We start from the raw sequence: 27,766 nt of genomic DNA, 5'->3' as shown, positions 1-27,766 counted from the left end.
ACCTGTATGCACCGCTTAAGGGCCTTTGAGCGACCCGCGGTAGGCAGTCGTTGACATGGAGGGATGAAATATGCACATAGCTAATATATATGCATACGCATTATGCAGTTATGAAATTTCATTATTAAAAAATATATAATTCTAATAAAAAACCTCGGACGACCCCTTTCATTAAATGGCTGTTCTAATGAAAGAACGGGATTATAATCCACCACTTAACTGCCAGAATCTATCCGTCGCGGAGGGGTTTGTCTTCTTGCTCATTTGTTGAGAAATCGATATTTCGAAATATCGAAGTAAATCGCGATTAAATGGACTAAGTACGAAGCAATGCATGTAACGTAGACCACGTTATATGCTTTATACGAAATCGGGTAAATTAATGCCCGATTTCATTACTAATATCGCGAGCAAAAACGAAGAGAGAAAAAGTGCTAATAAACAGCACTGTAAATTAAACGACTTTGAAACAAGAAGACCCTGGCCTGAGCTATATATATGCACATAATAATAATAATAAAATATTCACAAGAAAATATCTAACTAAACATAGGGACCACTCGTGAATAAAATCAAAGATTTTAATCACGGACACTTTTGCTCGTTTCGGACATGGGACGTCTGCGAATACAACCAGTAACCCGTGCCGATAAGGACCTTTCATCCTCGGCATGATGGGCACCAGAGGAACTTTAAATTTTTTCACTTACTACTTAAGAAGTTCTGCGATGGCTCCAAAACACTCGTCCCCCTCGTAGGAGGTTGAATGATGTCGTGAAGTTGGTTGAAATTATTGTTCAATTGATGAATTGTTGAATCGTTGAATCGATGAATCTGTAATACAAAAAAAGAACAAAAAAAGATTAATTATATGTTGTATATCGAACTAATATATTTATGAATGAATGAAAATGATTAAAAAATATATATATGATTTAAATGACCAACGAGAGGAGTTACGATTGCAAGAAAGAAATATACTTACATGTAATTGTATCCAGACGAAGCTTTACAATCGTCGGTAAAGATGAAGAGGATGAATTTTTAAATTCACACTTTCGACCATTACAATATTTATCGCAACGCAATCCTGTTCCACCGAATAAGCCGAAAGTGTGTTAATGATTCTAACAACGCGGCGAATATATAATTTTAATAAGAATATGACATAAATTCTTGTTTTGGATTTATTAACGCGACCGAGAAATTCTAAACGGCGAACAACACTGACTCTACTTCGCGATTGTATTTTATTTTATTTTTAAAGCAACCCATTCGGTTGCAAAACAATCAAACTGTTTCGTACAAGCACTGACTCTAAGATCGCATTGCGCGCGATCTACAACTGAAGACCTGTTGAATAAAAATTGTTAAAGCAAGCTGTGGCGTTTACTTCTACAATTTATATAGTATTAAATATTATATATTATATATTAAATATTAAATATCGTTATCATATCATCCAAATTACATGATTTTAAATTATGAACTTATATTACATATTTTGTATGCTATAATAATTAAAAAAAAATATATATTATTCAAAAGATGTAACTGCAAAACTTTTAAACTATATTAAAATAAATGAATATAAAAGCAAACGATCAAAATCGCGTTGTATCTATCGTTTAAAAATAGATATAATCGCGATAGGGATACGTTTACAGAAGTATACTAATTGCGTGGATACCTATAAATCAAAATAGATATAGCATTAAAGTAAAACTAGACAAGGAGCAGTAAAATTGAAATTATAATATTTATAATATTAATTAAACGATTAAACGTATCTTGAAATTTTATTCTATTTTAATTTAACTTTTATTATACTTTAATTACATTTTCATTATTCTCGGTGTTTCTTAATATACTTTAAATTCAATGTAAAATACGTTTCAACAAATTTTTAATAAATTAATATTTAATCAAAATTATTTTCTAATACACCGAACGTCAGCCTCTGGCCCGGTAGTGCGTACGTTGTATACTATAAAATATACGAACGTTCGCAATACCGATTTCCGGATCCCACCACAAGGAGGTAGCTGCGTATGGGGATCCATATAAAAATTGTTTAAAAAACATATAAAATATTATATAATAAAAATTCTTGATATAATAGAGCATAGAAACTTATAATAAGACTACTATAGAGAACACGAAGTCGTATAACACAATAGATAGTTCGTTAGAATTAATATAGAATTTGTTATATTAATTGAAATGAAATAAAAATATCTTAAAGATAAACTTATTTGTGTACACTTACATATAAAGAGCAGGAGGAAGTATAACTGCTATCAAATATGTAGGCGTCCAAACGAAATGATGAATATTATATTGACCAATATGACGAATAATAACCTGAAAATATTCAAAGTATTATTAATATAGAATAAGATTGTGTATCTATATGTATAAATATGTGTATATACGAGATTACATATAATTTATATATGTGATTTACATCTTAAATTTTCTTAAAGTCTATACATTGTACGTATAGGACGAAGAGTAATAGAAACTACAGGATAATTGCTATTAATTATTTTCAAGATTAATTAAATACGATGAATTCAAAAAGATTATTAATAGAGAAAAAGATTAAGTAAATTTATATATATGACTCTGTTCACACATGTGTAAATGTAAGTCGGGTATTCAACATATAATGAAGTATATTGAAATCTAATATGATATAAAATAAGATTAATAAATTGTAAATGATTAAATCAAGCTTATAAAATATTATATATAATATAAATGAGAAATTATACGAACCAAAATTAATAAAGCAGGAACGAGTCTGAACACGTCTGGACGGCTGCTGGTACAAACAAGAACTGCGAAGAGATGAACTAGAAAGGTCGTTCTCTTGATCGTCCTTAGATTGTTTACACGTGCTATTGTCGATACTGCCTAAATACTACGTACAGAGCAGCGTATACAAAAACATGTATATAAATATACATATAGTAGAATATTATCACGTACGAATGTTTTTTCTTTTGTTGCTTGCCAGAGACTCATTTCTAAGAATTATTCGGCAATTGGTAAGGGTACTTTAAAGCTATTATTTATATGCTATCTTTTGCTCTTTGTTTAGGAGTTCATTATATGTATTCCAATACAGATTTTTAATTTTAAAATATGCGCATATAATCGTAAAAATAAATAGAATAGAAAATATAATATTTAATCTGAAAAGCGTCAATAAAAATAAATAAGAGTAAATGAAAATAATGAAGAACAACAAAAAAGAATAAAAAAGACATTGAAAATATAAATTAATTTTTCACATAACAATAATCAGAATACCTCGGACGATTCCATTTAACATGTATCTATTCTAATTAAAGAACAAGATCACTTGTCTTTTCGGAATCTATCCGTCGCGTTTGTCTTCTTGTTCATTTTTTACTACATCTATATCGATATGTCGAGGTAAATCGTGATTATATAGTTAAGTTAGGAACAATGCATGAGATAGATCACATGCTTTTCTGATGAAATCGGATATATAGGTATCCGATTACAACACTGGCATCTCGAGCAAATATGAAGAAAAGAGTGCTTACTAATCGCACTATTAATTAATCGAACCGATGAAACAAGAAGACCCTATCCTGAGCTAATAAAAATAAGCATGTACAATAGATATAAACAATAAAAACACAAACAATTAAAAATGTACCACTCGCGAATAAATCCAAAAGAGGAATTACTCGCGGTCATGCTCGTCAATAATTTATTTAAAAAATTACAACCAGTAACTCGTGCCGATTCGGACCTTTCGTCCTCGGCATGATTGAGCACTGGAGGGACTTAAAATTTTTCACTCACTACTTAAGAAGTTCTGCGATGGCTCCAAAACACTCCTACGCCACATAACTCCAAATTTAAGCAGGATGATCCGTAGGAAGTTGAAAATGAAGTTGATATCCAAATAAGTTGAAAATGAAGTAGCTCAACATCTTAAACTGGTAAGGCACGATCATAATGATAATCTGTAAAAAGATTAGAAACAAATTGTTATGAAATTTATTGCAATAGAAAACTATGCAATTATTAGATATCAAATTTATGGACTTACTTACCAATTTTATTTCATAGATGAAATTATTAATTTCTCGACCATCTTCAGTGATGCACTGACTCTAATACGCGAATTTATTTTAAATATAACTTTATTTAATCAACTGATTTAAATATAGAAATAAATAGCAACGATGTAAACAAACACTGACTCTAATACTTTATAAAAACTAAAAAGCTGAAACATACAAAAGATTATACAACAAAAAATAATAAAACATTTCCTGTAAATCATCTCTGAAGGCAACACATTAAAAAATATATTATCTAAAAATGTCAATAATAATGAATATCTTGTGAATTGAATTCAATAAATTATGAAAAATTGAATTATTAAAAGCTAAGTATTTTTGAAATGTACCAAAGTATGCAGCTATTTGCTCGATATTACTTGCTTTGTATGTTAAGATACAAACTCAAACAATATCGATTGCCCAGGTCTCACCACTTGGAGGTAACTGCATACGGAGACCCAATTGTTAATACAAATGTAATAAATTTCCTGAAATAAAATAATAATTGCAGGAGTAAATTCGATGACGAATAACCTAAAAAGTATGTAAAGTATAAAAAAGAGATGAATACCATCCTATGAAATAATAAAATTTCTATAATATTAAAGTAATAATTGTAATGTTGGAATAAAATGTTTTGTAATAAAATACGTAATTACAACGATAATATATGTCTTGTAATATTTGTCTATACTCGTCGAAATGTTATATAGGAATGAAGATCTCTCCTCTGATCTTAAGAGAGTCGACTGTTTTTGTTTTCATATCACAGGAGAATTCCTTGGAAATACACAAGCTAATGTTTTCTCCATGCCGTACGTTACCTATCTCTCTCTATTAAGTCACGCTATATGATTAAAATGAGATAAACTTACCTGATTATACAAGAGATGTATTACTGGTATATTCGGCTCTCTGTATGTAACTTACAAAATTCTTGGAAATCTGAAAAAAGTAAGATCATATTACTATAGGACAAGACTAAAAATGTGTACGTAATATGTGTAGGCAATATCTGTAGATACATGTGTTGAGTGTGTATATACTTACATATATATATCGTATGCCTATATATAATGTGTGTACTATATGTATATACATATATGATACATGATCTTTTAATTAATATATATATATACACTTGTGTGTGTGTATGTGTGTAGGATCGTATACCTGTGTGTGTGTGTGTGTGTGTGCATATATGATCGAATATGAAAATCGAATTTAATACAAAATATCAATCGATAATAATTATTAATGCAAAATTATTGATCAGAGCATCATTAAAAAGCGAGAGAAGTATCATTATTGTGAAAATAAAACAGGAAAATTGAAGAAAAAATACGACGCAAAAGCTTTCCGGTGGATATACGAGAGGCTGATTTTATTTTCGCGAATATCTTTCAAACGCGATAATGCTCAGATCTGCGAACGCGGCCTCGTACAAATCTCGCGTTTGGCTATCGATTGATATATAGAAAGAGGGTGTACGTTAGAAAAAATTTATTAATTACCTGTAATTATGCGGAGCGACGAAACACCGTGTACACTTGTCATCGCGTCCAAAATGGCGACTGGACGACTGGCAAGGAAGGAAAGTAGATCCTGTGACGTCATCCCAGGTACAAGGCGGGTCAAATCAAATATTTTATTTTTCAATTAAAAATAATAAAAAATATAATATAAGAACGTAGATAATACGAAATGAATGACAAATGTAATTAATTCGTATTTTAAACATAAACAATAATTTTCTAATGAAATAATTATATTTTTTATCAATATAGAAACATTAATTAGACACGCACTTGTATCACATTTCCCTATATTATCCCTATGCTTTACATATTACGCGCGAAATTATGAGCAATTGTTAAATTGAAATAATTCGATTTATGTATTTACGTGTGTGTGTATACTAGTACATATAGATCGAAGTAATGTATCATGAGTCGACAATAATTGTATATAATCAAGAATGCTCGTCTATCGAAAAAAAAAGGAAAGAAGAAGAAATGATACATATGTAAATAAGTACATAGAGAACTAATCCATTGAAACGTATACAGGCGACGAGAATAAAAAGACAACTACAAAAAAATACGCATTATTTTTGGACAGTACTAATCTATATAAATTCCAAGAACTGGACTGGCTTATTAACCTATATTATTTCTACAAAGATAAACGTACATTCAAAGTGAAAGTAGATGACAAAAAAAAAGAAAAAAGTTCAGATCTTTTACACACAGCAGTGCACACAGCAAATAAACATCGAGCTCGATGCAATGCACCAACACATTCGTAAAATCGTATCTTTACATATGCACATATATACGTATATTATCAGGCGTAAATACTTCGAAAAAACCGAGCTTTCGATCGCATTATATAAATTCGCAGGTTATGTTTTTTGATCTTTCACAATTATTCAAGAAATATGTAAAGAAAAAAATTTACTTACCGATAGTAATCGTTGATCCTTTGAAAGACAAATATCCTCTGGACTTTGATCACTAAGAACGTTGCACTAACACTGATTCTAATTCGATGCTCTGCTATTCTATCTCGTGAAATTCTTGAAAATCTGAAAAATGTGAGATCTCGTATTAAAACAGGATAAGATTAAAAATATGTGTGTGTGTGTGGTATGTACATGAGTATGTATGAAAATCGAATATAATACAAAATATCGATCGATCATAATTATAAACGCAAAATTATTGATCAAAGCATTATTAAAAAGCGAGAGAAGTATCGGTGTTGTGAAAATCAAACTGGAAAATTGAAGAAAAATTACGACGCGACAGTTCCCCCGGAGATCAACGAGAGGCCGATTTTATTTTCCCGAGTATCTTTTAAACACAATAACGTCTCAACTTGTGAACGCGGCCTCTTAAAGACTGCGTGTTTAACTATCGATTGACATATAGTAATCAGGTGTATGTTAGAAAAAATCTGCTAATTACCTGTAAGCAATGAGAGCGATGTGGATACGTATTTAGTTGGTGCGAACTGAAACAGCAATGGCGTCATCTACAGCGTGAAGGTAGTTAAACGATTTGCGCGCGCATGCATACTGCATCACCTTAGAAATATTACGCGCTAATAAATATATTAATTCTTCGTAACATTTTATGAAAAAATAACACAGAATATAATATTTAATTGCAAAAAATCATTGAAAATTGTTATTAATTGTCTATTACTACTTTCTATTAAGGTAATTAAAATTTCCTGCACAAACATGCAGCGTATTTCTCGCGTAAACTACTTCGTAGGTTTCTTCTTTTTTCTACTTCGATAATCAAAAAGTAACTAATTAATAAATCGAATAATGAAAGAATTTATCTTTTTCTATGATCAATCTTTCCTGTAAATGTTCGAAAAGGATAATATTTTATCATACTTATATCATAAACGCATCGAAAATTTATCTTTCCAAACACAAAAACTTAGAAATTAATACTTTCAATAATTTTACAATTATTTAAATAATTTTTAATGTACACAGAATACAATCAACCAATATTTAAATAATAATACATTCTTTTAACATTACAAAGATCGTAACACGCGAGAAACTTAAAATAACTTTAATTTGAAACTTTAATACTTTGGAATTTTCGTCTCAGGATCATTAACCTTATGTAATAAAAACATATACGACTTTTATTAACTTTGACGAATATCGAATTAGTTTCCTTTTGTACACAGACTAATGAGCATCGCAGCTCTATCTTCTCAAACGCGAAAGCTTAGAAATTAATATTTTCGATAATTTTACAATTATTTTTACAGTTTTTAATATACGCGGAACACAAAAAACTAATATTTAAATAATAGTACATTCGTTTAACATTATAAAGATTGTAACACGCGAGAAACTTAAAATAACTTTAATTTAAAATTTCGATACTTAAAAATTTTAATCTTAAGATCCACAATTATGTGTGATGTCAATAAAACCGAACTTTTGATTGACTATGACAATTACTGGATCAGTCTTTCTTTATACTCCAATCAGCAAACATAGAAATTCTCACAGGATGCCCTTTTATTTTCTGCAAATAATAATCAAAAGAATAAGCAAGTATATTTTCATATTTTTTTAAAATTTATATTTAATATGTATTAGATTTATCAGTTTTCTTCCATGTTTTATAACAAGGAATGGTTAAGTTTTTTGATATTAAAATAATCGAATATTCTATAGTAGTGGTTAGGGCACAAAGCAAAGAAGAAGCTATATATCAAAGAGGCTCTTAGTCATATTTTCATTTTACCATATTTTCACTCAAAATGCTCTTATGATGATGGGTATAATAATGTAGATTTCAGGAACTGAGACAATATAACATTCTTCCATCCCACATTATCACACATATGCAAATAGAATTATTACACATTTTATGCATTTTTATCATTAAAGTCTAATAGTAAATTTTTTTTTGCATTTTCTTTTCTAAAGTTCAATTAAATTCATAATTTTTTATTTTTATAAAATCAAATTCTATATTAAAATCATTGCTATAAAACGTATAAAATATGACAATTGTGGGGGTCAATAAAAGTGCATTTAAGTAAGATAAACACGAAGATGAATACCAAGTTCTCTTTTTGCCACATTATGGAAAAAGAATATTTGTTTAAATTAGGATTGAAAATTTGTTATTTTCATTTCCTTTTATAAATTTAAATTGTATTAAATTCAGAATTTTATTTTTCATAAATAATATATATATATATATATATATATATATAATTATATTATTTATGATATTAATTAAATGATTAAACATATCTTGAAATTTTCTACTTTAATTTAACTTTTATTATGTTTTAATTAAATTTTTATTATTCTCAGTGCTTTCTAATATTCTTTAAATTCGATATAAAATATTCCAAAAGATTGTTGATAAATTAAAATTTTGTCAAAAATATTTTGTAATGGACCGAACGTTAACCATTGATCCGGCAATACATACATTGTATAATATAAAATATGTAAATATTCACAAAATCTGTTTTGAGAACCCACAACATGGATTGTATGTATTATATGATGATTGCTATGTATCGAGGTCCTTATCTAAATTAATCAAAAGAAATAGAAAATGTTACATAATAAAAGTTCTAGGTATAATATAATAAACATGTATAAATTTGTATTAATTATGATACATTGTCGTATAAGACAATAGGTAGTTCTTTAGAATTAATATGTAACTTTTCATTAGTTGAAAATTACTTAAAATGTTTTAAAGATAAATTTACTTACATGTCCTGTATATGAAGAGCAGCAGAAAGTACATAATAGTTATTATCGAATGTAGTAAACATCACAGTCTATAGATTGGTTGAATATAATGGATAATGATCTGAAAGAATTCAATAACATTATTAATATAAAAAAAGTTAAGTGTATTTATATATATAAATTTATATATGTATAATAAGTGTATATATACATTTAATATATATATGTGATGTGTGTATTCAATATATAGTTTATTAGAATTAATATCTAGCTCTTTATATATTAGTTCACATTTAATTATAATTTCTTAATGATAAACTTATTTATGTACAGCAAGAAGAAAGTACATGACACCTGCTATCGAATGTATCCAAGTTGATGGATGAATTGAATATGATGAACAAAAACCAGACAGAATTCAAGAATATTATTGATATAAAGATTCATTGTATGTGTATATATATATATATATATATATATATATATATATATATATATATGTATGTATGTATGTATATATATATATGTAAATGTAATTTATGTATTCAACATATAAATGTTACATGTATTGAAGTCTAAGCGACATAAAATCGGATTAATAAATCATAAATTATTAAATTAAACTTATAAATGTTACATATAATATAAATAAGAAGCTAAACAAGTCGTAATTACCATAGAGCAAAAAGTCCATACAAGTTATTATAAGAACGAGAACTACATAGCACGTTAATAGGGACGAACAAAGAATGTCGTGTAAAGTCCGAGTTCTCAATTGTCCCTCGATTGTTTTTTTCGCCAGTATTCTTAAATCCTCGGAATAATACAAAGGTACACACATAATATATATTACGCTCGATTGTCTTGTTTGCTGCTTGCCGGAGACTGGAGAATTTATACAAAGAATATTTTCGCAATTGGAGGGGGAACTTCTACGCTGTTATTTATACGTAATGCTATCTTTCTCTCTTCATTAAAGATTTCGCTATATGTATTAAAAAAATAATAAATATACGGATACATTTAGAACGGTAACATTATTTCTAGCGTATTGTTTAAAATTTTCTCAATTTGTAAACTTTTCGAAAAGCTAATAAATATTAAGTCTATTTAGTAGAATAAAAAATTAATTGCGTGCATATGTATATATATGTAAGATATATCGCAAAAGAAGTTAAGAAAGATATCTACATGTATACGATATGTGACACCCGCACGTGTGTGTGCGTGCGTACGTGTATACATATGAAAATCGTATATAAGACGAAATACAATTGAATGAAATTAATTAATGAAAAATTATTAATTAGAGCGTCGTGAATAGACGAAAAAAGTATCGATGTAGCGAAAATATAAGTAGAAAATTCGAAATAAGGAACATTTCCAAGGGACGTCGAGACGCCGATTTTATAATGCCTGAATATCTTTTAAATGAGACGATGCCATAATTTGTGAACATTCATCCGTGCAAATAAAATTTTCAGCAATCGAATGGCACATAAGATAAGAGTGTACGTTAGAAAAAATATACTAATTACCTGTAATTAACGAGACGACGAAGCTCCGCTGCTACCGGTACCACAAAATAATTCAAAATGGCGAGTCGCCAGCAGCAAGGAGATAAGCGGACCCTCGCGCATGCGCAGGATGTCACTAGTACCATGTTCCCCCACCAAGCTTATAATTTTTCGATCTATTATACGAAAATATCGATACAATAAATATATGATATAGTAACTAAAAAACCATATAAAAAGATATTTTATTAACTCAAACCATAAAAATTAACTATTACAATTCGATACTTATACAAATTAAGCTCAAAAACATGAAAAAAGTTGTAAGGAAAATACGCGTGTATAATTATTTTCTACACAAATATCTATTATTCTTAACATCGTCATAATTTATTAACAATGTCTATAATTAGAAATCGTATATTTAAGAATCGATTGATATATTGACAGAAACTGTAAGTTAGAAAATATATGTTCAAATTACCTGTAATTAACGAGACGACGAAGCTTCCTTACGATCTGTGATAGTATTCACGAATTCGAAAAAGCGATTGGTTCGTCGAATAAGCGGGCATTTTAAATGCGCATGTGCAAGGTCTTGCTACATATATCATTTTACTATATATATAAATTAATTTATTAATTTCTATTTATGATTAAAAAATAATATTTCATATAAAATGTAAGAGTAAAAAAGACATTAGAAATTTTATTAATTTAAAATTAAATTTTTTTGTTCGCCAATTCAAATAAATTTTTTCTATGCACTATCTTATCATTACAGGTACATAGCTTCTTTTTTTACAACATGAGTCAAAACTATATATTTTGTGTGTGGGTGTGTATGTATGTAGGGGAAAGCCAAATAAAATGACTACTTTTTGGTTGATGTTCATTCTTAGGTAAAGTATTGAAGACAAATTATTACATGTTCGATAAAATACAATAAATTATCTGTGATGACAATTATTACAGATAATGTCATCTAAAGTCATCTTCTTCGCAGCAAGAGCACACCTCATGGATCAATCGAACACACTCATAACATTTAAATTATCTTTTTCTTATTTTTCTGAAAAAAAGAATCCATCAGAATTCATTTATTATTTTTTGTTTTTTGTGGAATCAATATTTTTATTATTTACTCTTCTCTTCAAAGTGTTATAATTAACATTATAGTTCCTTGCAACTTTATAAAATACATATATTTAGTTTTTATAGCTGGTTATTTTGCTCTCCAAGAAGTCATTAGACTCAATGTGTTTTTATTCGACACAAGCTAATCCTAAACGTTTTATGGCATATCTATTTAAAATTTAAAATATACTTTAAAAGAAACTTATTTATAAAGAAATACTATCTAACATTATCACTTAAATATATTTAACAATCAGGGCATATCTACTCAAAATCCATGTAAGGTGTTATTACAAGGATAATATGCTTCACATGATTGGAAAGTAATTTACTGTACAGTACATTAGAAGTTACCTATGAACATATATATTAAATTTTATTTAGAAAATTTCAGATATGAATTTTAAAGCAGATCATTTCATATGGTGAATATAAATGCATTTAGGAAACACTTATTCCTCAATTATAATCCTCTACTAATATTTGACTATTTTTTTAGATATTGTAGTTACAAAAATAAATCAAATATAACATTTCTAAATAAATCCAAAATCACATTATATGTATCTCCTCTTACATCTTTAAAATGAACAGTAAGATATCTATCAAAATAAAAAATAAAAAATGTAAATCTCAATATCAGAGTATCTTTTATTCTCCCACATTATAAAAATTTTCTTGTCCTGGAATAGATTTAAAGTTCTTAATATTGATTGTTTTTCTGTTAAATAATCTTTTCTATGCTTTTATAGTTCAATATATTACTCATTAGAGTCTATTTATATTTCCACAAATTTTGTTTGCATATAGTAAAAAGATTGGATTAATTACTTTCTTTCCTCTGTTCAAAAAAGAGGCAGCAAGAATATAACCTAATAAAATAGATCAAACAGATAACTATTAAATTATATATACGTATAATAATGTCAATTATATTATTACAACACAACAAATAAAACACATGTTATATTTTAAAACTAAAATTTTATATATGTGTGTGTTTAATACATGTACTTTTTTTTTTAATTTTCAATGTTACAATTTTTTATATTTTCAGTAGAAATACATAATTAAAACTTTATTATTTATATAAATTAATACTTTTGTATGTATATAATTAATATTTCATTATATATAAATGAATAGTTCTTCAATTAGAAGTAATATAAATTCGTGAAAATAATTGCATGGTATCACTGATCTAAAAAAATTACTAAAGATACATGTAATATATGTAATTAATATTTATGTATGATACAGATCTTAGTATTAAAAATTTTGTCTAGACTAATCAAATTACCAAGTTACATTTATAAAAATATAATGATAGGAAGAATAAATTTTATAACTCTAAAATTAAAAAATGGTTATGGAGATTGTAGGGGAATTAAAAATTAAAGGTTACAGTGTAAATGAAGCTATCTTAGACAACAAAATGAGGAATTTAAAACAGTCGTATAAAAATATAAAAAAAATAACACCAAAAAGAACAAATGCAGATCAATATCAAATTATAATGTAATTATAAAAGCCGTTGAAAAGCGTAGGCGAATTGTTGAGCGAATCTAGGTTAAATTAAATTAAATCAAACTAAATAAATCAAAATACATCTTATTTATTTATCCTTATCATTTATATTCTATTTCATTTTATCTGTTATATCTATATTTATATATCCTTATATTTTTCTATATTTTAGAAAATTAGAAATTGTTATTTTTATATTATATCTATATTTGTATATGCTTATATATTCTATATTTTACTGATCATTTTTTACGTACATTCTTTTGTAAAGAAATTAAACATTTCAAAATATCATTTCTTTCTCGTTGAATTTTGTTATGTTCTTCAATTTTTTCACTTAATTTATTAATTGCATCTACTCTTCTTTCTTCACCCACTAACATCATTTTACGTATATTATATAGTGCTCTTGATTCAGTAGCTTTTTCTTTTAAGTTCTTGAAAGGATGTCGCTTTGATAGGATATCGGGAACAGGACTGTAAGATATAAATCACTGCTCTCTAAGATTTACATTTACAATAATATTTTTGTCAAAATTATTACTACTTTCTATTTTATATTTATATAGATCAAAGTTAAATTGTATACAGTTACTTAGCCAATAAGAAATATATAAGTTACCTTTTATAAATTCTTTTACACACCTTATTGAAGTTCTATTTTCTGTAAAATTTTCTGTCATTTTGGACTGTGCAGCATTAGTATCCGAATAGACAGTATTTATATGTTCATCATCTTCAATTGATGTTGATGGAATTGAAGTGGAACCTTCTTGATTAATTATACTATTTATCATGGAGGATAACGTAACACCTACGTTTATGGTTTGATCTTCTTTAAATAGATCATCCATTGTGTCATACCATTTCCAAGTAATTCGAGAGTGACCTGTGCTTGTTTTCTTTTTATCTCTTATACTTTTATATGACTGTTTTAAATTTCTCATTTTGCGGTCTAGAATAGCACCATTAACATTATAACCTTTAATTTTAAATTCCTCTACAATTTCCATCCATAATAACTTTTTTTTAATTTTAGGGTCACGAAATTTACTCTTCCTATCATTATATTTTTGTAAAAGTAATTTGGTGGTTTGATTCGTCCATGCAAAATTTTCAATATTCATATCTGTATCATAGATAAATAATATTGTATATATTGTATATATTATATAAATCTCTTGTTGCATAATCTTTAATTGTTTTAAATCAGTAATAAATACATACCATTCGCTTCTTTCTGTATTCCTATTGTTTCACATGAATTTATATTATCAATACTTGCATGAATAGTATCTATATGTACATCATCTTCAGGTGATGTTGGTAAAATTGATGTAGAATCTTCTTTAATATTTACACTATTTATTACAAAGGACAATGTAGCACCTACATTCATAGTTCGATCTTCATTAAATAGATCCTCCATTGTGTCATACCATTTCCAAGTAATTCGATTGCGACCTGTACTAGTTTTTTTGTTATTGTCCTTTATACTTTTATACGACTGTTTCAAATTTCTCATTTTACGATCTACAATAGCTTCATTAACATTATAACCTTTAATTTTAAACTCTTCTACAATCTCCATCCATAATAACTTCTTCTTAATTTTAGGATCACGAAATTTACTCTTTCTATCATTATACTTTTGTAAAAGTAATTTGGTGGTTTGATTGGTCCATGCAAAATTTTCAATATTAATATCTGTATTGTATATAAATATAATTACATATTATATATATATATATATATCTTTAATTATTGTTCTAAATTAATAATAAGATACATACCATTCACTTCTTTTTGTATTCCTATCGCTTCACATAAGTTTATATTATCTATATCTGAGTAGACAGGATTTATATGTTCATCATTTGGAATTGATGTAGGTGGAATTGAAGTAAAACCTTCCAAATTATTTATGTTATTTATCATAGAAGACAATGTAGCACCTACGTTTATGGCTTGATCTTCTTTAAATAGATCCTCCATTGTGTTGTACCATTTCCAGGTAATTGGACATCGACCTGTACTTGTTTTTTTTTTGTTATTCTTTATATTTTCATAGGACTGTTTTAAATTTCTCATTTTGCTATCTAGAATAGCTTCATTAACATCATAACCTTTAATTTTAAATTCCTCTACAATCTCCATCCATAACAATTTTTTTTTAATATTAGGGTCACGAAATTTACTATTCCTATCATAATATTTTTGTAAAAGTAACTTGGTGGTTTGATTCGTCCATGCGAAATTTTCAATATTAAGATCTGTATCATACATACATATGATTACGTATGCTATATATATCTCTAGTAATTTTTCCAATCAGTGATAAGTACATACCATTCACTTCTTTTTGTATTCCTATCGTGTTACATGAGTTTATATTATTAATATCCGAGTGGACAGTATTTATATGTTCGTCACCTTCAATTGATATTGATGAAATTGAAGTGGAACCTTCCAAATTATTTACGCTATTTATCATAGAGGGCAACATAGCATCTACTGTTCGACCTTCTTTAAACAGATTTTCCATTGTCTTGTACCATTTCCAGGTAATTTGACAGTGACTTGTACTTGTTTTTTTTATTGTTATTTTTTTATATTTTTATACGACTGTTTCAAATGACTTATTTTGCTGTTTAAGATAATTCATGTGTTTTGTTTGTTGCCACAATATTGCAATTAATATTATTATGTTTATATATAATTCCATATTCCTTTAGTTCATTCATTCTTCTAGGTTATATTTTTGAGCCTAAACGTTTTATCACTAAAATCTTATAACGTGTTATGCCTCATCAGTGTATTTTTACTATACTACAGGAAATGGTGATCGCTGAGTAAACCATGTTCGAAAAATATAAAGCAAATGATGGCGTTCAATTGAAAATCTTAGGACAGCTGTAAAAAGGTCCTTGTTCTCTTGAACGCAACAATTATCCTGTGACCGAGAAATATCGACCTTTTATCGATTTTGTCTCGTGAGGACATCTAGCGAAGATTAAACTACCTTCGTCTACATTTTTTCCTTGAAACGATAATAAAAATAGATTTTTCCATGCTTACGTATAAAAATTTATTTTCGTTCATCAAGGAATGAAGGAATCATATATATTGCATATACATTGCATATATTAATTGAGTACATAAGGAATCGTACAAAAAATAAGTGCATATAAAAATAAATGCATACAATATAATAAGAAAAATGTCTAACACGTTGCCGAAGTATTAACGAACGAGGAAAGATCAATACCCTTGAACATTTCCTACTGAAAAAACGTATAATACTTATCTCGTGTGTCATCAGTTCGTATTGGAACTTATCAATATATAGAGATTTCTTTCGAGAATTTTATCGGTAAGTAATATACTACTTTTCAGTTCAGACAGTCAAGTCATGTTTTCCTCCTTGTTATACTAACCATACTAATTGGATGACGCAGTGACATCTAACGTGCATATTTTAAACTAAGATTATATCATCAGGAATTTTTCCATATGTAATTTACTAATTCTTAGCTATCACGTCAGATGGCGCCAGTGACAGTTCCTTTCCTGCCATACTAGCCTGGTCATATTGGATGATGCAGTGACATCTAACGGGCATATTTTAAACTAAGATTATATCATCAGGAATTTTTCCATATGTAATTTATTAATTCTTAGCTATCACGTCAGATGGCGCCAGTGACAGTTCCTTTCCTGCCATACTAGCCTGGTCATATTGGATGATGCAGTGACATCTAACGGGCATATTTTAAACTAAGATTATATCATCAGGAATTTTTCCATATGTAATTTACTAATCCTTAACTATCACGTCAGATGGCGCCAGTGACAGTTCCTTTCCTGCTATACTAGCCTGGTCATATTGGATGACGCAGTGACATCTAACGGGCATCTTTTAAACTAGGATTATATCATTCAGGAATTTTTCGATATATAATTTACTAATCCTTAGCTTTCACGTTAGATGGCGCCAGTGACAGTTTTTTTTTCCTACTATACTAGCCTGGTCATACTAATTGGATGATGCAGTGACATCTAACGGGCATATTTTAAACTAAGATGATATTATTCGGGAATTTTATCGATATGTAATTTACTAATCTTCACTTTACAAAACATATTGTGTAGTTCACATTCCTTGTATTTTAACTCTACAATACTCTTTGGTTAACGTTGTAAAAAAATATGCCTACAATTAATCTAATATTATTTCTTTTGGTTATTTTATCGATTTGAAATTTTGTAATCTTGAATTTGGATTCAAGTTGATCCAATTTCCCCTCTTGGGTACTATTCTGACAATACTAAGTGAATGACGCCATGAAATGTTTTGCTTACATATTAATCTGAGATTATTTTTTTCCGGGATTTTATCGATATGTAATCTTATAATGTTCAGTATTTATGGTAGATGACACAATTCTTATTTTCCGTTAATATATACTAATTTAATAATTCTTATTTTATGACTGTGGAAAATGTAATGCTTACATTTTAGTCTGAGATTATTTCTTTCGAGTATCTTATCCATATATAATTTTCTAATCTTCTCTGTTCAGAGTAAATAGCGCCAGTCCCTCCCTTGTTACTTATTTAATAATACTAACTGGGTGGTGTGAAAAATGTATTGTGCATGTTTTGCATTACTAATTTCGAGTTACTAATACTTAGCTTTCACGGCAGATGGCGCCTGTAGCGTTGTATTTTAGTAATTTTTAATTCTGTAATCTTGAGTTTTCCTGGTAGATGGCGCCAGTTACATTTTTATTAATCTTCAATTTTCACGGTAAATAGCGTATACCACATTTTCTTTCCTTGGTACTAACCTGAATACTCAATGTATTACACAGTGAAATGTTTGCATACGTATTAGGCTTAGTATATTTCTTTTAGGAATTTTATCTGATTGTAATTTTGTAATCTTCAAATCTCAATGTAAAGGGTATCAGAAGTATTTTTCTCCCTTGTATACTATTCTGACAATACTGATTGTGGGATGCTGAGAAATATAGTACGTATGATTTTATCTGATATTATTTCATTCCTGAATTGTATTGATATGTAATTTAATAGTTTTCAGTTCTCATGATATATGACCTAAACCACATTTTCCTCTTTTATATACTAACTTGACATACTCAATGTATAACGCAGTGAAATGTAAAGCATACATATTAATCCGTGATTGTTTCTTTTGGGAATTTTATGGATTTATTATTTTGTAATCTTTGGTTTCTTCGGTAGATGGTGTTGGTTACACATTTCTCTCGTGTATAGTAATCTTACAATTGGAATTGTTTTGACGGTAGGAAATGTAATTCTAACATTGTAAAGTGGCTTTCTTTCTTTCCAGAGTTATATTTATATGAATTCTGCTAATCTTCCATTTCTGTGGTAGATGGCGCTATTGTGAAGGTTCAGCACTTTCAGAATTTATATCGAGTCGTATTCTACTAATTCTCATCTTTCATGGCAGATGGCGCCTGTAGCGTTGTATTTTAGTAATTTTTAATTCTGTAATCTTGAGTTTCCCTGGTAGATGGCGCCAGTTACATTTTTATTTTTCAATTTTCACGGTAAATAGCGTATATCACATTTTCTTTCCTTGGTACTAACCTGAATACTAAATGTGTTACACAGTGAAATGTTTGCATACATATTAGGCTTAGTATATTTCTTTTAGGAATTTTATCTCGTTGTAATTTTGTAATCTTCAAATCTCAATGTAAAGGGTATCAGAAGTATTTTTCTCCTTTGTATACTATTCTGACAATATTGATTGTAGGATGCTGAGAAATGTAGTACGTATGATATTTTCTGATATTATTTCTTGAATAGTTCCTGAATTGTATTGATATGTAATTTAATAGTTTTCAGTTCTCATGATATATGACCTAGATCACATTTTCCTCCTTTGTATACTAACCTGACAATACTCAATGTATAACGCAGTAAAATGTAAAGCATACATATTACTCCGTGATTATTTCTTTTGGGAATTTTATCGATTTATTATTTTATAATCTTCAGTTTTTTCGCTAGATGGCGCCAGTTACATATCTTTACCGCGTATAGTAACCTTACAATTGTGGTAGATGGCGCTATTCCTAAGGATTAGGGTTTATAGTCTTAATTTCCTGATTCTCATCTTTCCCAACAGATGGCGCTTTTAGTGTCGTATTTTATTAATTTTTAATTTTGTAATTTTGAATTTCCCTAGTAGATGGCGCCGATTACATTTTTATTAGTCTTCAATTTTCACGATAGATGGCGGCAGTAATATTTTTGACTAGTTATACTAACCTGACAGTACTAATTATGTCAAGCCGGGAAACGTAATGCGTACATTTTAATCTGAGATTATTTAGTCTGCACGGTTTATTATTCGAGTTCCTAAAATTTAACTCATTAATTTTAGACAAATAATTATTCTTTTTGCTTAATTTTTTTGTCTTAATATAAGATCATCGATGACGTATTTTATTTATCGTTTTTTTAAACCATCTATCTGTCTATATTTCGTGTGTAATATGAAATGATTGAAAAAGTATATATAAAAAGTCATTAAAATTTGTAAAATTTGATAGCAGTTAATAAATATATTGAAAATAAAAAGTATTCGCTGATTTAAATAGATTTCAAACATGTTTCAAGACGTAACAAGCACTTTTGCAATTAAATTGTATTCTTTAATGGACATCGTCAACTTTTTACCATACCCATTGAATATTTGGGATAAGAGGATTATAACTGAAGACTTTACTGGAAACAATAATAGCACTAAAAATGTAGATATTCTGCTAGGATATTTCATTTTACTTTGGGCAGCTCTTTATCTTGTCTATGAAAAATGTCTGAATGTAAGTTGCATTTATTATAATTTTATATTTTATATCTTATATATTATTATTGTCTTTATCAATTACCACTTTTTTTATTACAGTCACTACTTCGTCGTATGCGTATTCCATTGACACAAAGATATAGAATAATTGAAGCAATATGGAATTGTGGATTTTGCTTTGGTAGCATTTGCTATGTCATGTCTATACCTAACGAGAATTTAAATTTTTCTTCTCATGGATTTAATATAACGCATAAGGAATTGGCAATTGTTTTGCACAAAAGTTTCTTTTTTCATCGTGCAGGTGTTGCGATTATTTGTCATAGTACTTGGATTCGAGGCTTGGCAAATTTATTATTTGCATCTTTCATTTTAAATATGCTTTATCAAAAGTAATTGTCTCAAAAATAATCTTATATCTTTTATAATTTTATGTTAAAAATATATTCTAAACTTTTATTTTTCTAGGTGGTGTGTGATAGAGAATGCCTTCCTATTTTATAGAGCTCTTGATATAATATTAATAGATATTTGCAGGATTCTTTTATGTACTACTCAAGTTAGTGGTAAAGCTGGGAAAGTATTCGCTAAAATATTATTCTCGTTTCACTGTCTCAATTGGTTGGTACAAAAGATATTTTTATATATATTCCCAAAGAGAATGATTACCTGAACGAATTTATAAATATTTTATGAACCAGGGTTTATCTTTACGTATTTTTTGTACCTAAACTGATGTGGCCAGAAAAAGTGAATCATATGAAAGTGGATCTTGCTTTATGGTTATGGTTTGTTGCAGAATGTTTGGATTCGGTAAAGATTTTTATTATATATTAGGATTGAGCAAAAATTAATTTCATATGGCCAATTGGCATATGAATCCTCATAATAAAAATACTTATTGATTTTTATTATTTCTCTAATGCGATAATCTAAAAGAGTGTAATAATTTAGATATGGTTAAGACTTTGTGGATGCGGTAAAACAGCTCATTGGCTTGAAATTTGCCTTTTTCCACCACCTTCTCAAGAAGCTATTGAACTTGCTAATATACAAAGGAGGCATATAAATTCTTTAAAGAAATCAGTTAATACTAAATCACCAAAGAAAAAAGAATTCTGGCAAGCATTATTATGTAGGTTTCTTCGAAATTTGATTATATAATGATTATTTCAATTCAAACGAAGGTTTATTATATATAATTTTTACAAAAAGGTGCAATGGTAATTAAGAAGAAGATCAATAGGATACGAAATGCAAAAGAAACGAACTCTCAATGCCAGAGTAATCTCGAACTCATATCCGACGCAAATGACACGGAAATTGTGGAGGAAATACATTAAAATAATTACATGTTTTTCCATGTAACATTGGTTTGTGTTTAAGATGTATATTTCTTAAATTTTTTGTTTATTTTTTTTGTCGTTTATAAATATATATGTAATAGTGTTTGGTCGATAAATTAAAATTACATTATGTTATATATATATATATATATATATATACACATACATATACATATACATATACATATACATATACATATACATATACATATATAGGAATATTTGCAAAAAATTTATGAACAGATGTTAAATAAAGTGAATAGTGTACGTTAAAATGAATTCACAATACCACGATTTTTCTTTTTTACAAAAATCAAGTTTATTCGACAATTTTATCGATATATACCTGTTATGTAGAAAGTTTCATCATCGTTTATATGATCATAATTAAACGGAGCATCTAGCCAATTGCTGTTACCATGCATTATTTTATTTAAAAGTGAAGTAAGCAGTTTGCTAGATGCTCCAGTAATGTTACAAATAATCATGAGGCTTGTTTTATCAGGGTAGGTATTTAAAAATACTATTTTATAACGTTGTCTCGTTAATTATGAATTGAATTTAAAACATTTAATAATTGCCAGTAAATGCTATTACAGGAGTAACATGAATCAGTTCGTCAAACATTTAATAAATTTTTTGATGATGATGTCTTATCCAATTGCATCAAAAGTTTACACAAATGAAAAATTGTTTCATATTTATCTGTCCGACATGCTTTGTATGCTACAGAAATAACAATTTTTTAATGCAATTCTATGGATTCGATGCAGATTATATTCCGAGCTTGCTTTTATTGCAACGAGATATAAATATGGATGATAAATAATAATATTTATGCAAAAGTAGGCTTGACTCGATTTATCAGACACAAAGAACTGTGGAATATTATGGGGCTTGAAAATAAACTTGTATTTACTATAATAATGAACAATTGATGTGTGTATACCATGAGCAGGTTACGTTACAGCGCATCTGATGGAGCAATTTGCATCTCTTTGCTGTTTTAAAACATAAACGATGATATCCTCAGTATACAGAAATTTCGTGAAAAGAAAAAGTTCTTGCTTCAACGAAAATATAATTGTAGATACATAGAGATTAGATTTATATCACTTGAGCTTACGCATCGAAGAGGAAGCTACTTATTATTTATTTCGCCATTTAGAGTTTTTCTCTAACTGCTCTAGTACGTCTAGATTAATAGATTATTATTTTTTATTTATTTTATTAGCAACAAAAATATAGAAATTTAAAATATAACAGAATGGACGATCAAGAGGATATGTAAGAAGACCATATACTTTTAATCATGTAATACATCTTAAAACTTTAAAATATACGTAGGTAATATTTTAAAACTTATCGGTTGTTTATTACAATAAGTGATTTCAATTTCTAATTCAATCGATTTGTTAAAAATTATGAGCGTAAGTATATTTTACAAGACATAACGTGTTTCTCAAAACGTTTCGGTAAAATTTATTTTATGACAGTTTTTTTTTTTCTTTTTTTTTTCTGTTCTTCTTTTAGACAGACTGCGCTAAAAGATATATTAAATATTACTTGCTTACTAAAATTACAATGTCCTTTCGTAAGAAAGGTTTCTATAAAGGTGGCTCAGTCAAGTATCATTTAATACAAGGAAAAAGTTGTAAGTAAAAATGCTTATTATATCTTTTCTAATCTATAGAAAGCAGATAGAAAATTAATGTTAATGAAAATGCAATAGGAAAACGTACAATATTTATAGTTAACGAACGAATATATCTGCCATGCGCTACGCGTAACCTGATAGATCCCTGCAACATTTGGAAATGATTGAAATGATGAAGATGTTTTTATTGAAATTTGTACGAAACTCGCTGAATAAGGCGCTTTCATAAATGATGACACTCACATATATAACACCTTTATAAAATTCCTTTCTCTATCGAAACAAATACATATATCCTTTTTGTAAATCAAGACAACGTCAGTTTATCATATAAGTTTAATCGAGTTTATAGACACACTCACAAAATATCTTGCTATATTATTTTATCGAGTGAGTAATGGTTATTTATATATATATTTATGTATATCGTTAGATGCAACTTACATTAAATAACTATCACTGTACTTACTTCCATAACATGTAATCTTGTTCATAATAATCAATGTTTTTTTTTCCTTTTTCTTTTTCTTTGTTACATACACACTCATATGCTTTCACGCTCTCATATCTAAAAATTAAATTTCTCCGAAACTTATATAAATCCAGCCTTAATACGACAAGTAAAATGAAATTAGTCCTTTCAATACGTTATATTAATTTGTAATTTTGTATTTTAAATTAAATTTTAAATTTATTTAAATTATAAAGACAATTTAATAGTTATTAAAAAAATGTTCATGTGTGTCTAATTAAATTCTTTAGTATTTTATGCAATGAAATTACTTTAATAAGATTTACTATATTGCATAACATATTTGTGCCTTTTGCCTTTTATAAAAGCTTCATTCACAGAGCTTCATCTCATAAACGATAAATTATAAAAAATGATACAATAGATTCAAAAGCTAAATAGCACATTATTATTTACTTTATCTCCAAAGCGGACTATACGCACATATACGTTTTTAACTAACGATTTTATACCAATCAGACTCTACTTTTCTTGGCAAGGATAGCAGTACGGTGGAGATTTGGCTACCATCGTAAATTAAATTGCAAATTTAGTACCTTGGGAAGACAGTAAATTATTGGAATGCGATTGTATATAACAAACAATTTTTGTCTTCATACACTCCGATAAAATGTACAATAAATATCGACAAGTTATTTATGTGTGATTTCAGAACGAATATAAATATGAAAGTTATCTTATTACAAATTATATATATATATATATATATACACACACATATATATATATGTATGTATGTATGAGTCAATAAAAGTTGAGTCGGCTAAATTTCGTTTAGGCCCCACCCAGTTCTCTGCGCCTTAATGATGCAGATATTATTTAGAATTTAATTTAATGAGAGACACACGCACCTTGTTCTTTGTGAAAATATGGCCCCTATGTTACAGGCTCGATGTAAATATTTGGAAAAACGATTATTTTTCTGAGTCTGCAACAGGCGTCGTTGAATTCCATGCCATTTACATTTACAATAGGCCTGCCAAAAGTCAAAATCATTTGTCATTCGGAATATTCGAATACATGAACTTTTTCTATACATATATCCGAAAGACTTACGCAAGCAATCGAAACATCACGTCGTTCAACTTGGGCGATCAGCGAATTTTTAATAACGTATCACGTAACTTCCCTTCTCAGAATATATAAAAGTATTCTTAAAACTCAATCGTACTTGTCTGTCAGGCACCATAATTTCGAATATATCAAGTTCTTTAAAATTACATTCCCATATTCGTAAAGTAACGTTGAATTGTTTTATAAATAAGATATACATATATGTATATGTATATATCTTCATTTATATGTTTATGTTTGTGTGCAATAATGTGTATTTTCTGTATGTGTGCATGTGCATATGTGTATGTGTTTGTTATATTACAAATAAAGATTAGACACTTCAGTATATTCGCGTTATCGCGAATCGAACACGAAAATTTGAATATTGACAGTCCTAGATCGTGTGATTCTTGTTTAAATCTACAAGCAAAAATTTATAGTCTCAGCATAAATATTTTTTTTATCGTTGAAAGGCATTGTGGTGCACTGCGGTGATCTCCACGACAATGACCAAAGCTATAAATGTAAAATATATTTCGGTCCCATTTTTTTACAATTTCCTTTTCTGTACAACAAGACGAGAAAGTCTCGGTAATATAGTATTATAATTATAAGAATTTCCACATGTTTTTTTTTTCGGAGTGTGGGAGGGTTAAACAGGATGAGCACGTATTTTAAACATTTCATTTTCTTTCTTCTTTGCTTATTCCCTCTGTTCTTCCTTTTTTTTTCTCAATTAGAATACTCTTCTAATAACCGGTATGTCACTCGAAATTTTTTAATCACCTTTCATATATTCCGATGAATTTATCGTTTAAAATCGAGTTTTTCTTTCAATTCACTTGCATAAGTCGTTCGGACATTCGTATATTTTATTATTATTTTTTGTATAACTATTACAAAATATCTGTAGAACCGAAAACTTTATTCGATAAAATTGACTGATTTAAAATATGTACCCAATCCTGCTTGTAAACGATAATTATCGACGTTAAAAGAAAATTAGGGTGACGGATGTTGTCCGCATCGAGTAACAATGATCACGAGGAAAGCGAGGAGAATTGAACGAAAATCTATCGTTCCTGAACTTTCAGTCTTGAATCCTTGTTGATCCTTCGGCACAATTAACTCCGTCAACCCTTTGTAAATTGACTTTTTTCAATGGCGAAACATTCGATAAAATGAAAAAAAAAGTAATTACGACGATTTCGTTTCTTTCAAATGCATCTGGCATAAAATTGAACTTACTTGAACTTTGAAGATCTCTTTTCTCTCTCTTTCTCTTTCTCTTTCTCTCTTTTTCTCATTTGTATTATCTCTACGGTATGTATGTGTTTCAATCGCTTGATCCTAATTATATATATAATACATATATATTTTTTATATATATTTTTTTAATTTATTTATTACCTTCATTAAATGTCATTGTGACTTTCTATACGCAACATATTACGGTCCCCGAAAAGAGAGGCTGTGCTTGCGTCGAACGGTGCGGCGAATAAATACTTGTTTTGTTGCTAAATGTTCTCCTCCGTTACACAAACACACACACACACATACATGTCGCTGTACCCATGACACAATTCTCAGAGATAACACCATAGAAAGGAGATATTACAATATAATGGAGGGCGATGTTGGCTCTACGTATAAATATATTCCTAAGTTATTCGAGTCGTTTTGATGTAAAACTAATAATTTTCATATAAAATTAAACAAAAAAAAAAAAGAAGAAATTAAGAAGAGAAAGTCTTTCATTTTTCTAAGCTCTGAGAATTTTATCGCACGGCTCTCTTCTCACAAACCTTCGAACTCTCTTTTTATCTTCGTTGTGTCACGGGTCGAAAGCTTGGTACGCGCGCGACTTTTGCTTTCTTATTTTATTTAATTTTATTTAATTTTACTTTTTTTTTCCCTATTTCTCTTCGCTCGTCGTACATGTACGCGCGTACATACGTGCACATACATATATATCGTATGTGTAAACATATACGATCGAACGTACGAGCAAAAGAATTAATCGTTAATAAAAGTCGAAGACTCACCGAGACTTCAGTCTTTTAGTCGTTACTTCTGACACATTGTTTTGTTTACAATGGGTGTGTCTTTTGTGTTTGTAGGTATACGTGAGGGTAACGGGGTAATTAGCAATTGGCCCTCAGAGGCTTGTAACGATGTGTGGCTTGGCAGTGGTGGAGGCGATCTCGGAGAGTCGTACATCGATAGGGACGCGATCGTCGTACAAAGTTGGCGCTTGTAATATTATGCCCGCCGTACCGACAACCACGGCTAGTGTAAAAATCCACAAGAATAGCCTATCGAGCACCATCGCAACATATTTCCAATCTTCTTTGACCTACGAATAACAAATGTAATGTCAACTGTCTTCATTTATATCGTAATACGTTCGTAATAATTTTGTTAACAAATATTAACATTAAAAGATATTTTCCAAACGAACAATTTGTTTCTAAAACAATATTTTGATGTATGAGAATTTATAATATTCCTCATTACAATCCCCGTATTACTTACTCGTTACTATGTAAGTTATATTTATGCATCGATTTTCTGTAATCATTTATGCAAATATTAAATGTCTCGCTTGAAAATATGCATCCAAATTACGTTGATAATGTCATTTGCGAACGTCATTTATTGATAGGAAACTTTTGAGCTTTATTATAAACATATTGCCTATTTCAAGGATTACAAAACTTCATACTGATAGATGCCGTTTGCAAGCAACATTATCGA

At 28.5% G+C, this 27,766-nt stretch overlaps 3 protein-coding genes and 1 long non-coding RNA gene across 14 annotated transcripts in view; 1 reads left to right on the top strand and 3 right to left on the bottom strand.

The window, feature by feature from the left end:
* Nucleotides 1–2,269: 2,269 nt before the first annotated feature.
* Nucleotides 2,270–4,199, bottom strand: LOC127062972 (uncharacterized). Its single transcript, XR_007781225.1, has 4 exons — nucleotides 4,098–4,199; nucleotides 3,844–4,007; nucleotides 2,782–2,926; nucleotides 2,270–2,364 (listed from the first exon to the last, which is right to left on the bottom strand). It is a non-coding gene; the product is annotated as an uncharacterized LOC127062972 (long non-coding RNA).
* Nucleotides 4,200–11,593: 7,394 nt separating this feature from the next.
* On the bottom strand, nucleotides 11,594–16,095 carry LOC127063176 (uncharacterized). 3 transcript variants are annotated; one of them, XR_007781290.1, is made up of 6 exons: nucleotides 15,900–16,095; nucleotides 15,344–15,823; nucleotides 14,778–15,257; nucleotides 14,196–14,679; nucleotides 12,855–14,027; nucleotides 11,594–12,191 (listed from the first exon to the last, which is right to left on the bottom strand). XR_007781290.1 is itself a non-coding variant. In XM_050992564.1 (5 exons), exons 1-5 carry the CDS (start codon nucleotides 16,093–16,095, stop codon nucleotides 13,793–13,795), a joined length of 1,875 nt encoding a protein of 624 aa, XP_050848521.1. In that variant the 3' UTR covers nucleotides 11,594–13,792. The 3 variants fall into 3 exon arrangements, 2 of the variants coding, with proteins under 2 accessions (XP_050848521.1, XP_050848522.1); XM_050992564.1 differs by having other exon boundaries at nucleotides 11,594–14,027; XM_050992565.1 differs by having other exon boundaries at nucleotides 11,594–14,027; nucleotides 15,344–15,580.
* A 683-nt stretch (nucleotides 16,096–16,778) lies between these two features.
* Nucleotides 16,779–27,472, top strand: LOC127063182 (uncharacterized). 3 transcript variants are annotated; one of them, XM_050992578.1, is made up of 9 exons: nucleotides 16,779–16,923; nucleotides 18,468–18,585; nucleotides 20,210–20,434; nucleotides 20,518–20,810; nucleotides 20,887–21,039; nucleotides 21,120–21,231; nucleotides 21,373–21,553; nucleotides 21,634–21,791; nucleotides 27,130–27,472. In XM_050992578.1, the coding sequence occupies exons 2-8, from the start codon at nucleotides 18,571–18,573 to the stop codon at nucleotides 21,759–21,761; spliced, it is 1,107 nt and encodes a 368-aa protein (XP_050848535.1). In that variant the 5' UTR covers nucleotides 16,779–16,923; nucleotides 18,468–18,570; the 3' UTR covers nucleotides 21,762–21,791; nucleotides 27,130–27,472. The 3 variants fall into 3 exon arrangements, with proteins under 3 accessions (XP_050848535.1, XP_050848534.1, XP_050848537.1); XM_050992577.1 differs by lacking the exons at nucleotides 16,779–16,923; nucleotides 18,468–18,585; nucleotides 27,130–27,472 and adding an exon at nucleotides 18,643–19,375 and having other exon boundaries at nucleotides 21,634–22,043; XM_050992580.1 differs by lacking the exons at nucleotides 16,779–16,923; nucleotides 18,468–18,585; nucleotides 27,130–27,472 and adding an exon at nucleotides 19,408–20,121 and having other exon boundaries at nucleotides 21,634–22,043.
* Nucleotides 25,627–27,766, bottom strand: part of LOC127063178 (acetylcholine receptor subunit alpha-like) — a 93,821-nt gene continuing 91,681 nt past the window's right edge. For all 7 annotated transcript variants that reach the window (XM_050992567.1, XM_050992570.1, XM_050992566.1 and 4 more), the window contains one exon: nucleotides 25,627–27,365. In XM_050992567.1, the coding sequence (XP_050848524.1) occupies nucleotides 27,168–27,365 (198 nt within the window). In that variant the 3' untranslated portion in view covers nucleotides 25,627–27,167. The remainder of the gene's footprint in view (nucleotides 27,366–27,766) is intronic.

The sequence above is a fragment of the Vespula vulgaris genome, chromosome 4, assembly GCF_905475345.1.
Source record: "Vespula vulgaris chromosome 4, iyVesVulg1.1, whole genome shotgun sequence".
NCBI lineage: Eukaryota > Metazoa > Arthropoda > Insecta > Hymenoptera > Vespidae > Vespula > Vespula vulgaris.
Note: the sequence above shows the minus strand (reverse complement) of the source record. Positions and strands in the feature narration are given on the sequence as shown.

What these genes read in the sequence shown, in the direction of transcription:
- LOC127063176 (XM_050992564.1), bottom strand. Translation starts at nt 16,095, where the DNA reads ATGGAAAATCTGTTTAAAGAAGGTCGAACAGTAGATGCTATGTTGCCC. An exon ending in AATACAAAAAGAAGTGAATG is followed by an intron (nt 15,824 to 15,899) that starts GTATGTACTTAT and finishes TGTATGATACAG; the next exon opens with ATCTTAATATTGAAAATTTC. An exon ending in AATACAAAAAGAAGTGAATG is followed by an intron (nt 15,258 to 15,343) that starts GTATGTATCTTA and finishes TATACAATACAG; the next exon opens with ATATTAATATTGAAAATTTT.
- LOC127063182 (XM_050992578.1), top strand. An exon ending in TTAAATATGCTTTATCAAAA is followed by an intron (nt 20,811 to 20,886) that starts GTAATTGTCTCA and finishes TTATTTTTCTAG; the next exon opens with GTGGTGTGTGATAGAGAATG. An exon ending in TTGCAGAATGTTTGGATTCG is followed by an intron (nt 21,232 to 21,372) that starts GTAAAGATTTTT and finishes GTAATAATTTAG; the next exon opens with ATATGGTTAAGACTTTGTGG.